The sequence below is a fragment of the Anser brachyrhynchus genome (genome assembly GCF_964034855.1).
Source record: "Anser brachyrhynchus genome assembly, chromosome: 3".
NCBI classification, from domain to species: Eukaryota; Metazoa; Chordata; class Aves; order Anseriformes; family Anatidae; genus Anser; species Anser brachyrhynchus.
This window is the reverse complement of record NC_137696.1, coordinates 104581295-104602280: the sequence shown is the minus strand read 5'-3', so window position 1 is coordinate 104602280 and position 20986 is coordinate 104581295. Positions and strand designations below refer to the sequence as shown.

Below are 20986 nucleotides of genomic sequence, written 5' to 3'. Positions count from 1 at the left end.
AACAGTATAATCTACTCCTATATTTTTGAAAATCTTACTGCCATTCTGATCTGTAAATAGCAGACTGGTGAAATAAAATTCTATATCCAAAAGAATTGTACAGGATTTAAGCTTCTCTCCCTACTGCTTTTGGATGAGGTGTAATAGTATGCTAGGATACCCAGTGTATGTGTGTTTTAGGATATAGGGCACAAAAATGAAAACCCAATGCCTGACTAACAGTTACTTTGGATTTTGTTTTATAACCACTATATTTGCAACCGTTATATTTATGAACCTGTGAGCTGGAGAGGGGCAGGCAGAGCTCGGGGAGGTGCAAGGGCAGGAGCTGTCTGGGTCTGTCCGAGCAGTACAAGAACAGGCGGATGTACCATCTTGGTACATGAGTACCATATACTCAACTCCATCTCCTCAGCAGTGCTTTTGGTGGGCCCATCAGAGCCCCTTTGGCAAGGAAGGCCTGAATACAGTCAAAAAGAGAAACTCGGAAGCTGTTTTCAAAGGGTACAGCTGTATTTAATGTTACGGAGATTGAGTAGCTCAGGCAGAACGACTTGCCCAAGGTTTCAAATCAAACCAGCAGCAAAAACAGTAATTAGGAACCATGAGTTCCTGATTCACAGCTTTCATTCATTTGCCCAGATGCTGCCACTTCTCCATTCCTTTAGCTTGCTTTTTTTTTTTTTTTTTATTTCCCCAGAAAGTTAACTGCAGTTGTAAATTTTAATTCATCTCCCTTTGAAAGACCAGAGCATGAGAGCCTCAACATGCGCTGGAAAGCATGAGCAGTGGTACTAACCTGTCTCTTGAAAATTGAGAATAGGATATTGAACTCAGTTTTGCATGTTAAAATGAAATATTTATCACACAAAGTTTTGGGAAAAAGATACTGAAAGGTCACTTTTTCCAGTGTGGTCTAGCAGCAGAAAGGACAGCACAGATTTTCAGTGAATAGCTAAGGCAAAAATATTGCTTCATTCCTTAACCTTGCCATGCAGGTTCTTCATTTAGTCCATCAAACTGTGTCCTACTGCCATTCATCCCCTCAACTCCATTGTAATTCACCTCCAAGAGCCATGCTTCACATTTCCTACTTACTGTTTTTCTTTTCATAAATTCCTCATGCTTGCAGATGTGCCTTTCTTGCATGCCCAACAGCAGTTCTGTGGAAGTAAATTCTCTGGACAGTGAAGGGTTATCTAGCTTCTTCAGCTTTCTGATTCCTTATCCAGAGGTGATCTCTTAAAAAATATTGTGGGAATCTTCCACCCATTCCTACTTGATAAAAGTTAAAACTTTCCTGGACCCCATTTTGCCAGCTGATTGTCTGCCCAAACCCTGCAAAATGTGTTTGTTTTTGGTGTTTGTTTGATTGTTTTTTTGCAGCTTTCCAGTTGCTCAGACATAAATAAGTTAAGCCTTCATATTTGTTATCATTTCAGACTTGCGGTCAGTGCTTTTTTTGACTCCTGTCTGTCCTTCCCTTGCATTTTGGTCATTATCATCATCTTGTATTTGTTTCTAGAAATGAAAGAAAACCTCAGCATGAAGGAAGAGATTCTCTTCTACAGCAGTGTACTCCCTCTCTTGGATTTCCCTTCACATATTTCTATACCTTACAAAGCACAATTAATCTTTTTTATCTTTAGGACTTTGTAGTTCTCCTTGTCCTTCTTGTTGTTATCTGCAGAGAGGTAACACTCCAAGCCTTGCATCTGATTCCTTTTGCACTGAGCACCCTATAAATGTGGAAAATCAGCTCCCCGTTACAAACACATCACTCTCCAAATAGAAGACCCAGAGTGAGAAGTGATGGCATGCAGTGCAAACAGCATGATGTTCAGAAAGCAAAAAGAAAAGAAAAAAAGAAAAAGCAAGTTGCAGCTGTTTTAGTGTAGTGGAACCTGTACGAATCATCAAGAGGAATGCCAGAATAGCAGGGGGAAAAGAGTACAAAATGAGGAAATGGAAAAGAAAGATGAGCTGACAACATTTCATCTCACTTAGTTTTTAACTTTGATGCACAGTGCTGGCAAGTTGCATGTAAATATTAACATTTTATTATAGCAGGAATAGGCCCCAAATAGATAGTGACTCAGATTGAGGATACTCTGGAACATAGTTTGAGATCTAGAATAGAAAAGATCTATTGTTTGTCTGGTGAGTCATTGCTAATGCAGAATATTATCCCCAAAGTATATTTTTCCGTTGACTTAGTTACTTGGAATACAGTTTAAGCAAAGTTTTTAAGTTTTTGAAAGCTTTCTTTTGTTTTGTTTTGCTTTGCTTTGCTTTGCTTTGCCTTTCTCACAAGGTTGGCTTTGCCTGGAGAAATACAAAAGTTGGCATATCTGGAGAGAAAAGTTTCAGGACTCCAGCCATGTAGTAAATTAAATTCTATTTTTCTTGCTAATGATTAAAAGCAAAAAAAAAAAAAAAAAAAATCAAAAAGCAGGTGATAACACTGCCTACTGCAACTTTGTAACCCACACAGATGCAAAATGCAAATCAATTCATATTAATTCATCAAGCAGAAGTCATTGTCAAGAGTAAACAATGACAGGTTCAGTTTGGCCAGAAATGTTATTTTATATACGTATTAGAACATTGATACTAAAAGTTACTTGAAACTGATTAAAATATAAATAAGCTTTTCTGTAAGTTTTTTAAAAGTTACTTTTTTACCTTAAAATGCTTAACTGAGTATTGAGTTGGGAAGTCTTTGCTATTGTCTTCAGGTGGGCTTTTAATAATTAAAGGGAGAGGGTAATATATTGTCTTTAAGTAGTCATCCAGACAAATAAAATGGGACACATAAATAAGATCCTCTGTTCTTTATATCAGTCTGGATTCAGTTACATATATGTCTTAGACACCTGACTGTCCATTTGCATTTACTTTTTGACTCCATGAGAGGAGATGGACACCTGTACATCTTGCTATGGTACAGGCTTATTATTATACAGACTAAAGAGGTAAACTGATGTCTCAGTCAAGCACTGAGTTATCATCAGTATTCAAATTCTGCTGGTTAATGTCTAAAGAACAATCATTTAAAACGTCTTGAGTCATTGGACTTATACCATTTCCTTCTAAAAGACATCCTTATTTGAATTCTGCATTGCCCTCTGCCTTCTATTTCTAGGAATATTTTTCAATTTCTTTTCAGAAAAGCTCTTCTATTTTTTTTCCTTTCCCAGGAGGGCCTTTTTTTTCTTTTTTTTTTTCTTTCTTTTTTTTTTTTTCCAAACACAGTCTATTTTTTTCAATAAGTAAACACTGTAAGTAGACCTAGGGATCTATTCATGGAGGATTTTGAAATTGCATTTAATTCTAAATCAATGTAAACCCCCCTTCCCCACAGATTTAAATTCTTCAGATGGAAGAATTCTAAGAGATTGGGTAGTTCCCATTGCGAGCCAGTCTCAAAGCTTCAGATGCCACCTGGTGGCTCTCTGGGCTGCAGAGGGAGGAATTCAAGAGAGAATTAATTTGTTTCCCCTCCCGAGTTCTGTCAGGACCAAAACATCACCACAAAACATTTTGACTCCAGTGAACAGGAGCCAGAAATTGCTGATGTTAGCCAGATTCCTTCTGGGTTTTGACATGAAGGCTTGGCTTTATCCAAGCTCTTAATCAGTATGAACCTTTTAGTCTTTCTCATCCGTTCATGAACTGTCTTTCACCTTATATGCTATACTTTTAAAATAGTTCTTGGACAAATGTTGGCCTTTAACCCATTCCAACTAATCCAGACAAAATAATATTCCATTTAACTTTGCTGGTGCTAACATTTTCTCACCAGTGGCATATGCATGGCCAACAGCTGTAATAAGTGTGCTGGCTTTTGGGGTATATTGATACCTCATGTTATGGGAGACTCAGAATGATAAAATTTATGTGAGATTAATGGGAAGAAACAAACAACAGTGTTGATAGTTTATGAGAAAATCTTGAACATCTTTAGATAAATAATCACTGATATAAAAAATGCAGTTTAAATGCCAGGGAACGTTAATTACTTACAGTTTAATGAGGAAATTAATTAAGGCACGGCATAAGTACAAAGTAAGAATGCCTGTTGTTTTTCTCAGCAGATAATGGATAGGTTTGAAATACTGAGAAAAGTCGAGTTTGAGACAAGCAAGGCTATTATAAGGACTATTATTTCATGTAGAGGTGAGTTGTGAGCAAGTTTTGAGAAGAAAGTTAACTTCAAAAAGGAGACACCAAGAAGAATTTGGAGCCATAAGAAAAAAATCATAGAATCATAGAACCATTAAGGTTGGAAGAGACCTTCAAGATCATCTGGTCCAACCATCACCCTACTACAAATGTCACCCACTAAACCATGTCCCTAAGCACCAGGTCCAACCTTTCCTTGAACACTCCCAGGGATAGTGACAACACCACCTCCCTGGGCAACCCATTCCAATGCCTGATTACATGTTTAAAAAAATCTAAGGAAGCCAGTGAAGTAAGTGGTGCATTCAGTGAAATGCCAGCAACAAAAGGAAGTTGGACATGTAATTAGATGATGAAAGACCCTACCAATTATCTTCTGAGAGGTTAGCCCCCTATTTTTTGACCTCATTGCCAAGGAAAGTGCAGAAGATTGAACAAAACATGAGACTTCTTCAAGTGAATTACCAAAAATAGTAGAAATATGTTCTTGGCTTAAAAAAAAACAAAGAAAAAACAAAGAAAAAAACACTTATATGATGTAGTTGTGGATTTGTAGTAGTTGTGGCAAAGGCTCTTAAGCAGCATCTTACATATACTTTACAGAGGGATGTCTTAAACATTTCAGATAGGAACAATTCTAAATGTGATGCTTATGCTTATTATACTATTTTTACACTTTGCATTTGTCAAGCAGGCAGTAGATGCCTCCCACTATACCTGGAAAATATATGTCTCATAATCTGTAGAATTACAATGTAAGAAAGTTTTATTTTTCAGTCAGATGTTTTCTTTCCCATAGATGTATGTTATTTCTCCTAATTATGGTCAAATTTGTAGTAGGGGAAGAAAAGTGGAAACAAACAAGGGAAGCATCAGTGGCTTCTTGTGAAAGAGTCCCTGAGATAGTTTATAATAAAATACTACATAATAAAAAAGCAAAACAAAAAGTCTGCAGTACTTTCCACAAACTACAGATTTAAATATAAAAAAAAAAAAAATAAAATACTTTTATTCATTCTTATACATGTTCTATTTAAGCTTAGGTATATCTCCAGGGGAGGCCAAATTCATGTAAATGGAAATATATATGCCAATTAATTATGGCCCTTGAATTCAATACAAATTGACACTGCAGTCCTACATTGCCATTTGATTTACACGTCCATTTACTTAGTATTAATGGTAAGTTAGTGAGTTAGTTTCTAGAAATCTAACATGTATATCATCAAAATGTTTACTTTCCAGTTACATGAATCTTTGTCTATGCAAGAGTTAATTTCCTACTTATTGCACCCAAGTGCTTGCTTCTTTGTTGCTTGTATTGATTTTTCTAATGCTGTTGTTCAGCCCTGCCCTGAAGTTATAAGTTTTCATAAAAAAGACCAGGGTGAAAAATTCTACAGTTGTAGTGTTTCTATGCTACATCAGGCTGCCCTAACCTTCATTTCAGAGCCTTGCTGTCCCAAATTGTGCACTTTCTTCATGCACTATTGTCAGTACTAATAATTTTTCTACTACTAGCAAGTACTAGTAGAATGTCTAGTACAAATTGGTCCTATTATTCCTTATGCATTAAGTCTGTCATTGTAACATCGGGAGACCATGAGCTGACCAAGGCACAACTATAAGGATGTTTCAGATTTGGAAGACTAGTACCTATAATCCATAAACCCAAGATAAGCAAATACAGGGAGAAATTACTATAATATGCAGACCGAGTCATAACTTGCAGATATCGTGATAATTCTATGCCTGTGAGTTCTTTTACTGGAGTTTTACTTGTTATTTATACATTTTAATTGGCATTTTGGGAAGAAGAGAGGTGTTGCTACGTGAAAAAAACAAACAAATCAAAACACTTGGAGAAATTTGAGAGGCTTCTGGGTCTGCCCCACCTATCTAGAACACCGGTGTGGCAAAACAAGCCCTGTCAAGCTGTCCTGGACAGTATTATCCCTGGACATATTTATATTGCAATGAAGTGTGATTTCTGTTGATTAGTTTTGCAGATTGGTTGATGTAGTTAACTCCAGTACTGATGGTAATACAGCTGTGGCTATTTAGGGTTCATTGAAGGTTTTGCTAGGGACCCTTTGTATGTTCTTGGTGGCTAAAGCCTGAGTTGCTATTGCTTAGCAACTGTTGATTTCTAACCAGATTATAGTTGCATGTGTTGTAATCATTCTTAATAGAAAGACATATGATACTGAGCAAGTGTGTGCATGTGTGTCAGAACAGAGAGCTGAAAGAGATGGACTAAAACAGTTAATCGCATATGGGAGATGGAAAACTACAGAAATGAACTTGATGACATAGGAGGTCTTGCCTTCACTGCCTATATGATGCAGTAAACTTGTGGAAAAAAAAATGAATTGTAGAGTAAAATTTAGTGTCCCTTTGTACCAGTGAAATCATTCAACCAAGATATGTTCCCCATTTATCCATAAATCTGGAAACTTTGGATAAAGGTCTCTGGAGAAAAGACCCCTTCTCCCTACATTTTATAGAGTGAACTGTAAAATATACCCTCATATTTGTGCATTTGTGTGATGCAAATAGTGGTAATGCAAAATAAAAGCAAAGGATATTCAGACGGCTACTGGTCTTATGTGAAGGACTGAACATTTGCTTTGCACTGGTCTGAAGAGAAAGCAGTTTTCCACTATCACAGGACTTGTTGTGATTGCAGGTTTTCAGAATTGCAACAACACCGTGGGGTGGGTTGAGCCCAGGCAGCAGCCAAACACCCACACAGTTACTTGCTCACTCCCAGGAAGGAAGGCGAGCACACTCGGGGATCGACATAATCAAAGTTCAATATGTAAAGCAAAAGCTGCAGGTGCAAGCAAAGCAAGATGAGGAGTTCATTTACTATGTCCCATTGGCAAGCAGGTGTCCAGCCACTCTCTGGAAAGCAAGGACTCAGCACCCATAATGGTTGCTTGGGAAGAGAAATACCATGACCAATGTCCCCATTTCCTTCTTCTCCTGAGCTTTTATTGCCAAATATGATATCATATGATGTAGAACATATCTTTGGTCTGTTTGGGTCATCAGTCCTGGCTGTGTCCCCTTCCACAAGGGGAAAAAGAGAAAGACTTGGCACAGTGCAAGCACCATGCAGGAACAGGCAAAACACTGGTGAGATACCAACCCTCTATTAGCCACAAATGCAAACCACAGCACCCTGTGGATTGGCATGAACGAAGTTAGCTTCATCCCAGCCAGATGCACCCAGTACACACTGAAACTTTTCATCATTTTTTATTTCTTTTGTTTTGTTTCATTTTGTTTTGCTTTTAATAACAAGCAGAAGAGGGATATGGCCAGTGGTGACAGTATGGGAAACCCAAATGCCATCTTCTGCTTTTTAAAATTTTCTTAGCTTTACTTGATTTTTGGCATGCTGTATCTACCACCCTATGTCTTACTGAATATTTACTCATTTAAATTAATTCAAATATCTCCAACAGAAGAAACTAAGGAAAACTCAAGGGCAGACAATAAAGATATTTAAACACTTGATCAAAGTGTGGGGGACTTGCTTTCTAGCCCCAGACCTGACTCTGATAAACTAACAGCTGACAGCTGCTTCTCTGAATTTGAACCAGTATCAAAATTAGCAAGTTCTTCTGAGGCAGATTTCCTTCTCTCTTTGACTGGATAGGAAACCTTCATCAAAAATTGATGCATTCCTGAAAAAAAAAATAAATAAATAAATCAGGTCTCAAAGTGTTGGTATTTTCTAAGAATAGCAAAAAGGGAATTATTCCCTCAAGGAATAAGTCATGTTAAAAATTATTCAGGAAATCCAAGAAGACGGGATGTATACAATAAGGCATGCTATATTTTGAATAAGAAACTGAAATTGTGTGTACAGCACAGAGCATAGCTCTGATCATATGAACTGATGTCCTATGGGAGATTATTCTGTGTTTAAGAACAATGGATCCACTACTCAAGTTTAACCCAAGAAACACCTTCAGTGTTAGAAACTGATGGTTGTAAAGTCATTGGTATATTCTGTTTATCAGGATGATGTGATTGTGCTGTATTTAGTTTTAGCTGCTTCTTTCACACAGTCGTGTTCTTCTTCTTATGTTTAAATACATGGTGTACTTTCAGTGGCTTTGGCATTTTCCTTTGGTCTGACTCCAAATAAAGTTTATCCAACTGAAGGTCTTGTATGAAAAGACTGCATAATTCAACTCAATTTGGCTTTTTGCTTACAGTCCAGAGAATGAATACAAAAAGTTGTATTACTTTCAAAATAAAGTCATTAGTAATCATTAAAGCAGCAGTCAAATTCAGACGGCACTACAGCTGCATAAAAAAAATTGGAACTGGAAGTCAAACATTACTACTAATCACTGCCATTGTCCTGAAAGAGCAGAAATTAAATACAAATTTAAACCCATTTGAAATCCCATTACTGGGAGACCAAATTTGCTAAAAATGTGGAGGTCTTACTCATGGATTTCTGCAGAACAAATACAGTTTTGCTTTCTGAAGCACTCTCAAATGTCCTTAACAGATACCAGAATGACAGCCTAGGAACCATATCCAATTACATGGGTGAATAATGGGTATGTGGAGGCAAGATTCCCAATACCGTCTTGCTGATGTGACTTGACTCTGATGGGGCGAGAACATGGGGAGCTGACAGGTTATTTTATTCCCCTTGCCCTTTCATTCTGAGACAACAAAGAGGAGGTGAAAGTTTTTTAGTGATGGACATGTCTCCTGTGGGAATTGACAGAGTTTGCTAATTCATTTTCAGCCAATGACTTTGTCACTACCAGCCTGGGCTTGATTTGAGCAATGCACCAGAAATGAAACTCTCAGTTTTCCATTTGCAGCTCCCTGACCTTTCTGGTGGCCCTATTTATGGCTTTGAATAAACAAAGACATGAAGTAAAATGGGCCCAACAGCAATTATTTGTTTTCCTTTTGTAATGTGAGCTTGAAGACTCTAGGACAAGCCTTTCTTCTTCCCTGGAACAGGCGTCCCTTAAACGCAGCCCCGGCTCAAATACTGCCCATGTACTGCTACTATATGTAACATCCCAGCAAAAAATGGGTGTCCTAAACAGATTTAAAGCAAGACTGCAATTCAACGATACCATGTTAAGGTAACAATACTGTCCAAAATGTAACTATAAATTTGACAATGTACTATTTTCCCATATATTTTGTGCCTATGATTACCAGATTGAAGTGAGGGCCCTGCCACGCCATAGGGTTGCTGGAGCTGAGCAAGGGATCTTGTGTCTCCCAAGCCTTTGTAAGTGAACTTGTTTACACCATTGTACTACTAGCAAATACGAGCTAATTCCAGCTACTTTTACTGCCATGATACAGCTTAATGAATTTGACTTACTTTACAGGCAGGTGGATAGGTACACCAGATATGACCTGATATACCGAAATACATTAAACAGTCAGAATTTGATCAAGTGTTTAAGCCTATATCACTGAACAATTATTTTCTTGAGTTTGTCAGCTGTGTAAGCTTCTCCAGAGAACAAGCTGGACATATTCCTGACCATGCATTGTTACCAGGGCATTAAAGGGCCACACCGACATCTGTCGAAAGTACCTTTGGTCTATTACAGATATAGGGAGTGGAAGAGCCCAGGAATGTACATAATGCCAGGAACTTTGGCTCTGCATGGGTAGAGGGTCTTGCATGGTCTTCATCAGAAATTCTTATATTAGCAAGGTCTTGAACCTATTTTGTATGCATAACTGAAGTAGGACTAGCAGCATGTAAATGTGGAAAAAATTTTGGTTTCCCCCCCACAAGTATAACAGCTTCAAATACAAATGCAGACATGAAAATCTGCAACAAGGTCACCCTCGGAGCCTTCTCTTTATCAGGCTAAACAGCCCCGGCTCTCTCAGCCTTTCTTCATAGAAGAAGCACTCCAGCCCCTTGATAATCATTGTGGCCCTCCTCTGGACCCTCTCTAACAGCCCCACATCCTTCTTGTGCTGGGGACCCCAGACCTGGATGCAGCACTCCAGGTGGGGCCTCACAAGGGCAGAGCAGAGGGGGCAATCACCTCTCTCAACCTGCTGGCCACTCCTCTGTTGGTGCAGCCCAGGATGCAGTTGGCCTTCTGGGCTGTAAGCGCAAAATATCAGTGTGTCTGTGTATGCTAAGTGATCACAGAAATACTTCCTATATAGTACACAGTTTCTAGGGCAACCAGTGAGGACCTGAGGAGGCTTGCACCCACTGTGCGGAGTGCTAAACAAGTGCATTAGTGAGAAAGCTCACCATGAGGAACCCGGCAGAAGCCTTTTCGTTATAAAGTGCAACCTCCCTGAAGCTGGTTTATGGGTCAGTTCCAAACAAATCCCTTCTACAACTGAAAATGAAGGGGAAAAAAAAAAAAAAGATTTTCAGTTGTCAAAACTCCCTGTTTTGATGTTTTTAAAAGTTCAGTTTTTTTCCAACTTGAATCTGTGTTGCTTCTGATACCCTGTACCTCATGAAAAATGTCAAAACTACATGTAGTTATTTCAAAAATACAGAAGTTGCTTTCATCTGAGACTTTAACTTTAAAAATTTATTAATTTTAAGTTGATTCTAAGTTGGGATTTTTTAATTTTCTTTTGAAAATTGCTATGGGAAGGGGAAACATTTTCTCTGCTGTTTCTAAGTATTTGCAGTTCTATGTTAAAGACCCTGAGATACAAATAACTAGAGTAGAGCAAACAGTTGGGAGCATGCATGCATGAACATGATATTCAGGTGAGCTTTAACAAGTGACATATTACTTGCACTTCAACAGTATTGCAGCTGAAATTGGAAGGTAAATAAGAGAGATCAGGAAAAATAGAAAAGAAAGAAAAAGAATGGTGGGGAAGTATTAAAAGGAAAAAAGAAAAAAGCAAAGCAGACCTCTGAAGGAGGTGGGGAAAAAAAAAAAAGAAAAGAAAACAGAGATATGGGAGATGGAAAAATGGAGCTGGTTAAAAGGGGAAACATGAAAGGAAGCAGATGAGAGAGCAAGACTTGTGTTACAAGAGTACTGGGGGGTGAAGGGGTAGAAATGAAGACCAAACACTAAGAGAAGATAGTAAGTCTGGGGGATGAATCTGAGCTGCTGATCATAACTTTAGTAATATCCACGGGACAATGAAAACATAGGACAACAAATCCCTATCTGTCAGTCTTTGCCTGCTACAGTTGCTCCAGACCTGTGGTGCTTTCTAGGAAGTAACCTTGTTTTGGTTATTGCTATTTTTAAGAGGAAAAAACAGCTCTTTCAAAAGATACTGGCATTCTGTATCTCCTTAAATTGCCAAAAGAAGCTGCATATTACAGTTTATGTAATCATATTTACTAAATAAAAAACCATGAGCTGTCAATCATACCACCCCAGCACTTATGTATTCACAGAAGTCCTCACTAAAATTGGTTTGTGTAGGAATGAATATAGGAATAAATATATTTGAGCCCTCCCTCTGCTCCCCTTTCAACCTTTCACATAGAGGAAGACCCATACTCATTCCATCTCTGGTAATATAGAGCTTCATCACCCAATGTCAAAAGGCCTTGCTGAGGGTTTTCACAGCTGCAGCTACTGACAGCTAATTTCAGTCTCCAGTGGAAGTGCTGACTATGCCTTCACGTCCCAGCAGGGTCACAGGTTTTTCATGCTAAATGTCGCCCACGTTGGTAAACCGGTGACCACTCTGACTTGTCATATATCCCAGGTCAGTGTAATGAATGCACTGGTCTCTAATGTTGAAAGATCTTATTTATTGAACATTTGGAAGACAGGGACAGTGCTCAGACATTTTCCCCTACCGTAAAACAAACCTGTAAAAACACGACACCAAGACCAGCTAGTAACAATTGTTGTATATCTGACTGTGGTTTTTACCAAGTAGTCAAATAAACGTGGTATGAGCATACTGTTTCTCTAGGTTTAACCTGAAAGTGGAAAGGTCGTAGAAAATGTGCTCTGACGAACATAGTTTTGCATTAGAGATCTCAGTCATTTTTAAGGAGAGTCTTAAAGAAATGCTTTTCATCAGAAAGCATTTGAAATACATTTAAAAGACTAATTGTTGCATCTACAGTGTTTTCTTTCTAAATGCCTGTTGTATTTTCTATGCATATGCAGATGATAGAAAGAAGTTCATTAAGTACCTACATCTGTCCACTACTAAAAATATCCTGTATTTTCTTATTGCAAACCAGGAAAATCCAGGGACATTTTTTTGCATACTGCTAGGAGAGGTATAAGCCAAGTTATGTGACTTGTACACTCCTCTCTAACTACTGAACCATGTCCTACACTTTGTCCTGGTATTATTCCTCCCTTTGGTCTCTTTTAAGTATGTTTTCATACAATTTCTTCAGGCATTTTAATAAACTCAGTCGTCCCCTTACCTGTCTGACACCACAGTGAAGCCTTAAGAGCTGGCAAAATCATGAAAACTGTGCTCCTGACCTCCATTTTCTATTTACTCCCTGTGAAGGCCCAGGAAAGACTTCTTGGACCTCCTCAAATGTCCACTGTGGAGGCTGCTGCAAGTCTTTCCAAGAGCTGTCACTGTAGGTGGAAGACAAATGCATGTAAAAAAGGGTGGATTCTCAAGAACTGCAGGCAAGAAGAGCTAGAGATTTTTTTTTTTTTTTTTCCTGAGATATCTAGAAGTCTTGGGCTTGGGATTAAGGGTTTTTATTCACAATAATTAGATAATATATTCTTTAATGTTCTCACTTTATAATATATAAGATTTGGGATTTCTCTCACAGATCCTGAAAAGCAGTAAAAGGTAAATGGCTCATTCAGGAACATGACACAGCCTTTCAGCTGTGCAAAATCAGGGAGGAAAGGGCTTTAGGAATTTCCTAGGCTGTTTGAAGTGCATGATCATAGAGAACTGTGTCGGAACACAATATGTTATCCCTGTCTCTCTCTCTTTGCTTGAAGACATTTGTAAATTTTGATAAGGAGAGATACAGTTATTTAACTGAATTAATCATTTAAATTCCAGCATGACTGAAAAATGAACCTAATACTCTACAGCATCATCCTACACCTTTTTGCATTTATTGTTTGGAGATGGGCAGGGAAGAGGGAGAGGAACCTGCAGATCTCCAGGGTAAAAAGGGGTAAGGCAGCTCAGAAAGCTCCTTCCAAGGAGCTAAAGGATGCTGGCAAGCTCAGAAAAGGCTGCTGTGGGGAACCAAAACCTTTCAGGGTGATCACCACAATATTGCTAAGGCAACACAGGTTTTGTGGATAATTTTCAGCTGCCAAAAGCCAGAGGGTGGGAGCTGGTGCTGCCAAGACCGAGATGACCCCTGGCAGTTTCTGTGATTCCCTGCAATATATTTCATTTTACGCTTTTTTAGAGATAGGACATCAGGGACACTGCCAGCTTCCCCTCCTTGATTTAATAGGCTGTGTGCCTGGCTACTTTCTCTGACATCCGAATCCTGGTTTCACAGTCCTGCTCTCTGGCACTGTGTTACATAAAAGAGGACAGATTCAATGAAAGCAAGACACCAGGAATTCCTCAGTCCTGCTCTTCTGGAGGCGGCGGGGGAGGACTGATTGTTGGGTTTGAGCAGTCTTGTTAGTAACCCAAGCTAAGTAAAATGCCAGGATTCTTCAATATTTATTAGAGTAATATATAAGAGAAATGTGTTTGTGTTTGGAAAGCCAAACAAATTGTCTCTCTTGGGCACAACTTAATATGAATAATGAATTCTCTGAGTTATGAAATGGGCAGAGGAAAATATTAAGAAAAAAATTAAAATAAAATAATAAATAAAATTTTAAAAAGCAAAGAACTACCTCTCACGACTGGAAAAATACATACTGTAAAGCCAATTACATTTCTGGCTGCTGTGTCTGAAAATGACATAGCAGAGCAACAAAAATGAACAGAGAAGAGTGAGAAGGATGATGAAAGATTTAGAATGGCTTCACAATGATAAAATACTAAACAGATACATTCCTCAGTTTGGAAAAGAGATAGCTGAGGCAGGGATATGACAGATGTCTACACAATTATAAATGATATAGACAAAGTGAATAGGAATCAATGATCCATTATTTTCCATCACAGAAGGACTAGGGGCACTTAATTAAGTTATCGGGCATCCTGATAAACAAACAAAAAGGAAATTCTTTTTCAAATAACGCATAATTAAATTGTGAGGTGCATTGGCACAGGATGCGGTAGAGGCTATCAGTATAAATGGGCTCAGAGAAGATTAGATGAATCCATAGAGGATAGATCCATTGGTAGCTATTAAAAACGATGATCTAGATTAAACTTACATCTCAGGAAGTCCCTTAAGTGCTGATTTCAGGCAGTTGGAAAGGTTTTCTAGGCAATCTACATATTTGTCCTGCTCTTACGCTGTTTTCTCTGACATCCACTTTGGACCAGTGCTGGAACCAGCTTCTGGGATAAATGGATCTCTGCTGGATCTATCAGGGACACTTTTATGTGTGTGTAAGAAAAAATAGAAATAACCAAAAAAAGAGGCTGTGATGAGAAAAATGAAAGCAACTTACTTAAACAATGACTTCTTTTTACTGTTAATGTTTTCACACAGGCCTCTTGCAAAGGAAATCACAATAATCTTAAACTGCCTAATATCATCTTTAATTTTTACTTGAATCAGAATTTACCTAGCTCTGCTATGCTTCTGTGTATTTGCTCCTTATCAGCATGCTATCAAAAATAATGACAAGAGTATTCTACTATTTGATAATACTGCCACCTGGACTACATCTGTAATAGTCAATTAAATGTAGCCAGGACAAAGTCCCAACAAACAGGAATTTGATTATTTACAATGTTTGTTAGAGAGGAGCCCCTGCCTTCGTTTTGTCCTTGGCCAACTAATTTGCAATCTCTCAAACAATTCCCAGGCTTTACTGGGAAGTTTGCATGGGCAAGGGACCATTCCCAACACAGTTTGGATGGAGCCAGCCTCTTATAGAAGATATGACATGACCATGCCCGTTAGCTTGGTGGCCAGAGAACGGGCCTTCCCCATGCTTAATATACTGTATAGATGTTGTAGAATTGTTTGGATGTGAACCCTTGGAGTCTGGGCTAGAAAAAGTTTGCCACAAAGGACTTTGGCTACCTGGGGAAGGTCCAAGCTGAGCCAATTAGTTATCTCCCAGGTAGGGGCTGCATAACAATACGCGGGCATGCAGGCATTTGGTCATTTCACTTAGGTCAGGATGAGAATAATGACAGTTCTCAGTAATACATACCCTTTAGCAGATTGGGGATATCTTTGGTTAGGGTCAAAGGACAGCGACAAGAAATGCTTTAATTGGATAGCAGGCTACTGGACTTTGAGATACACGAGGTTTCTTTTCTAGGTATCCAGGTATCTCTAGTCTGGAGGATGTGATTTGGTTTTCTCTGATCATAGAGTGATATGGTGAGAGTCCTCTATTCATACTCTGGACACATTTTATGCTTGGTTATTATGTGATCAAATGAAGTTGCACCTGCTTTTTAATCCAGACATTTTCTTTCATCCATTGTCAGAGTTAATATGCCAGGTGCTATATAAAATAATAATAATAATAATAATAATAAAAAGAACAGCTAAGATAGCGAGCTTACAGGCTGAAAAAAAAAAAAAAAAAGAGAGAGAGAGAAAAAGATCAGTGGGAGGTCCAGAGAAGGCCAATAACAAATAAACTGAAATCCAATAAACTGAGAAATTCAATAGCAGTTGTTGTTCTGTCTTGCTCTCATATTGTGATGGAGAAGACAGTTAATTGATTATAAGTCTTGCTGATGTGGGCCTTCTAAACTATGTGAACAGCAAGTCTCTTGATACTGGGGCCTATTTTGTGGATGGATGGATTATGGAAGAAGTATGTTCTGGAGATGGAAACAGCATGCCTGTTTTTAAGGGCAGAATGAATGCATAAGAAATGAGGGCCAAGATAGAAGCATATCTTGGTACAAGAGTTGGAAGGTGAAAAAAGCAAATTTTAACTGATATGTCAGGTTCAGAGAACAGATCGAAAGGTTAAAACTGAGATGATAAAATTTGGTGGATGGATAAGGTGATTATCAAGCCGAGAAAAAGAAGCGATGGCAGATGGCTTCTGTGCAGGGCCTGTCAAAATGCTCACTTAGACCACACGCAAACAGAAGAGAACGGGGTAGAAGAGACAATACCTCTGTTAGCTCATACAGAAATTTCACTTCCCCGACATAATATCCTACTGACTCACAGTCCAGTACCAAGTGCAGTTCAGGCACAATGAAAACTTGACCGCAAGAGATCAGCTGCATCTCCTTTACCCAGGTCTTACATGGGTGTAATTCTGTGCCCTTCAGCAGTTTTATTTTGGACTTACATTGTACTGCAACCTAATCTCTAGACACAGAGAAGCAGATAGAAGAACCTAAGGCTAACTCTGTGCTTGATCACTCATCAGAAACACCCTGCACTGCCTGAGCAATGGCACACAGTCATCCCCACCACGGCGCACTCTTTTGCTCCTTTGGCCCGTGTCAATGAACGTTTCCGAGGCAGTGTCTTTTCAGCAGGGTGAGGAAAAGCTGGAGCTGAGGCACTTTCCAAACAGACATCCAGCCTTTTCTGAGGAAAAAAGCTGATTGCAAGCACTGGCCCATTTCATTTCCCACTGTAGTTGTAGTAGCCTCAGGGTTGAATAAGCAGTCTGGATCTGTCAGGCTGGTTCCAGCTCAGCAATGTCTCCTGATATTTTGAAGCTTAAATCTGGAGAACTGCAGCTGTGAAAGCTTCCTATCGCAGTCTCAAGTGTCATCTGTGCAGTGTTGCACTGGAATGCATGACAAATCCATCAAGTTTTTCAGAAAGAAAAAGAGATATTAAATGTAAACGACAGTGTGTGCTCTCTTCTTTAGGCAGATCACAACATCATTTTACTATACATCCAGCTTTCACAGAAGCAGATATCTCTATATTTTTAAATCCTATCATTTTTGTTACTATTTTGAGCCCTGTTGAGAGTGAAGACATTTCCCACTATTTTTCATTTTCAATTTCAGACACAAGTTTTTGCTTTCTATTCAGACCAGTCTGTGGTGCAGCCATTTGTACATGTAGAAAGGATTTTAGCTAGTAATTGTGGCCCTTGCCTAGTGGCTATATGTTCTTCACATTGTTTGAAACCTTAAATTGTAAATCATCCTATTTTAGTAATCTCATCTTTCTTTGCAATTCATTGCCAGTCAAAATACTCCATAAGACCATCATTTTTACGCATATCCAGTGGTGTAAAACTTTCCACCAGCAGAACCATCTTGACCAATTGGCAAGCTGAAATACTATTGATCTATGAGGCAGAGGAGGTGAATGACATAAAATGAATACATGCATTTTATGACACTTGAATTTTAGCATGCATGAGAATTCTGTGATGATATGCCTTGCTTCATTGCCATGAGATATGAAGGTTACTGCAGTGCTCATGAGTGAAAGATAGGCTTTTCATTTCTATGGTCCGTAATAAAAATGGTAATTCTTAGGGAGAAAAAAAAAAAAAAAAAGTAAGCTGAACAAACAAAGACTATGTATGTCTGTTACTGAAGGAATAATATGACTTTGAAGTACAGTTCAACCTCACACAAAGATTGTCTTTATAATACTGCAAGAGCCACTGAGATTAATTTATGCTTCATAAGTGCAGAATACAAAAACTGAATCTCTTCAAGGGCTGAAGGCACTGACAGTAGCCTTTTGAAAAGACAGTCTAAACAATGAATTAGTGATGTGAATAGGTATAGTCATAAAGTATAAAGAAATAAGAACTCCTCATGTTTAGGAAGTAAACTAATCACTAAGAGCTACTCATATCCGTCATGCAGATTCATAAATCTCAGTATATCACAGGGGAATTCTAAGTTCCTTTGAAACATTTATGATTGACCCTCTACAAAACAGAATACTGCTTTTTTGCAGAATGGAAGTTCTAACTTTTTTATGTTCCCTATAGGCTTTTTAGACAACAGATTCACTGACACTAACAAATGTGTTCATACAGGATAGCTATCAAAAAGAAACAAATTATAAGCTTAATTCTACAGGATAACTGAGGCAGAAATAATAACTGAATTGTCCAAATTTACACAGGAGTCTTACAGCAAAGTCAGAATCTGAGTTATGGATCCAGTTGCGTGGCCTTTATCTTTCATTTTGAAAATGAAATTGTGTCTTTTTCTCAAACATATCAAACCCATAAATATCTACTCTAGCTTAGACCATCCCTGAAATTTTAGTCTAGTTTTGAACACTGTTTGTGAGAATAATGCTGACCTCTGGCACAGGAGAAATAATGTTATGCATTTTATTTTTTTATTTATTTTTTATTTATTTTATTTATTTATTTTTAGATCATTCTGTAAGTGTTTCTGAATACATTGTATAATTTTGGAATGAATCAATAGATTCTTTTTCAAAAATACAAAACTATTGTTTCAATGTAAACAATCACAGTTTATTGTGAAGTTATAAGTAAGATTAAGTTACTTACATGAATGTAAAGGATCCTTCCGAATATTTTTTTGTTATAACTTTCATTTGATTCGTTAGTCCTGTGCAGCCAAATTAGAGGATAAGCATATGAGTTATACAATATAGCCAAATCACATGAGCAAAGTCTCCATGGAAACTGCCTAATTTGTGCTTTTATTTAATTAGAGTTGTCCATTACCTCTCAAATTGAAATTTAATTTGAATCCATATGCCAGTCATTTTTTAAATTGTGTATGACTTTTTATCCATCACTTAACGAGATCTCTAGTAGGCTGTATTCTAGCAGAGTGAGTTTATTTAACAAGTGAGTTTATAAACAAGATGTTTGTTTGACAGATCAGCTTTATCAACTTTCTTAACATCCTCAGGACTTGTTTTCTATGCATTATCTATGCTATATTTCCCATTGGTATCTATTGTATATTCTTAACCTCAGGAACTGTCTAAACCAGGAACAATATTTTGAGTGTCTACATGAGTATATTCAGTCATTTTGCTTTCAGTGACATAATTGCCAAGAAATCATAATATAAATAAAAAGTGCAACCGAGACCAAGAAATATACAAAATGCATGTATTTGTCAAATGGAGCAATAAACCAGGCAAAATGGTGTGTCCTGTAAGCCAAACCAAACCAAACAAAATAAACCGGGCAAAACGGTTTGTCCTGTAAGCCAAACCAAACCACACAAACAAGCAAACAAAAATAAAATAAATAAATAAATAAAAAGTCTGATACAGAGATTGAGGTATTCTTTAGAAAAGTTTGAGTTGGTTTAAATTTGCAGGGATATCTGCCTGTGAGTTACTTAGAAGTCATCAGTCCTCAGTCGTGCACGGCAAAACCATGTTCTGTGATATGTGATTTTGCCTTTCTTTGAGGAATTGCTGGTTGAACATGTAGTGGTGGACTATGGAGTACTTCATTCTTTCACTGCTCTGAGGTATTTGTGCTTGTAGCACAGACAGAAAGAAAGAGTATAGCAGAAGGCCATATGAATTATATGAAACTACTTCCATTTGGCTAAAACACTGGTAAATATGAATACTGGGGCAAAAGCACTGAAAAATGATAAATAAAAAATGTGTTTTTGTGTGCATACATGAAACATATTACTGTGATATTTTGCATCCTAATCTATATATTCTCAAGCCATTCTTGTAACCTAAGTGTTACTGACTCTGTTATAGCTCCATGTTAGAAATAGAAGATTTAGATCCAAATTAATTTGTATGCTAGCATGATGTGAGTGAAAGGCAGAGGCAACAGGCTGCAATTCTGAAAGCTGTATAGGCAGGGTAGCTAAGAGCTGCACTCAGGCCATTTAGTGGATTTCTGTGCACCTCACGGCATTCATACAGCACAGACATATTGTCTGGGCTTGAGTCACTCTTCGAAAATTACAGAATTTGCCTGTGGCACAAAAGTAAATGTTACTGATAGGAGAAAAAAAAATGCAGAATCAAAAAGGTGGTGAATAAAAAGTAGAGAAAGAGGCTTGAGAATCAAGAGTGGCATTATTGTCATCAGAGCTGGGAAGTACTAAAGGTACAACTGGAGGACTTACAATGATTCTTCCTGAAATAAATACATTTTATAAAGAAAAAAAATAAAAGGTTAAAAAAGGTTAAAAAGAAACAGAACTTAATGTGACTAAGCAAAGCTGAAAAGAACAATTAATAATGGGAAAAAAATCTGGCAAAATTTTAAAGTTCAAAAACCGCTAGAACAAGTGGCAAAAAAAGATTAAATACCGCAGCTAATAGCACCCCAACAGCATCACAGTATCGGAGACACTGAATGGTAAGAGGTATCATTGGGATGTCAAAACCAGCGGCGAGTTTATGTCTGGATAAACAGAAATATCAGAATTATTAAATAGCTACTTTGTTTCTGTCTTTTCAGAAGAAGAGGGTGGCGATCTGCTCAAGTCGGGCTTCAGTTTTCCAGGGACGCCAGAGGAGGAGCTAGGTACAGATCTCGTCTCTCAGGTCACTTGTACTGCTTGTACCCCAAGGCTGGGTGCAGCCGTGGGGGTGAGGAGGCAGGAGGCTACTCTGTGGCACAGCCTTCCTCCAGCCACAAAGCCCACAGCGAGCATGGCACCAGGTGGTGTTAATGAGAGTGGCCAAAAGCCTCTCAGCCCCGTCCTTCCAGGAGTTTCTCACCTGCTACATAAGGTTAGAGAATCGAAAGCAGAAAGACGTCAACTCTGGGTAACGTCCAGGCAGCAAATTCAAAAGAAGGTGTTCAAG

At 38.1% G+C, this 20986-nt stretch overlaps 1 protein-coding gene across 1 annotated transcript in view; it reads left to right on the top strand.

Moving 5' to 3' along the window:
* DLGAP2 (DLG associated protein 2) overlaps positions 1-20986 on the top strand; it is a 463115-nt gene that overhangs the window by 334352 nt on the left and 107777 nt on the right. Inside the window, exon 4 of the mRNA XM_080588601.1 lies at positions 20637-20702. Coding sequence (XP_080444727.1) covers positions 20637-20702 — 66 coding nt within the window. The remainder of the gene's footprint in view (positions 1-20636; positions 20703-20986) is intronic.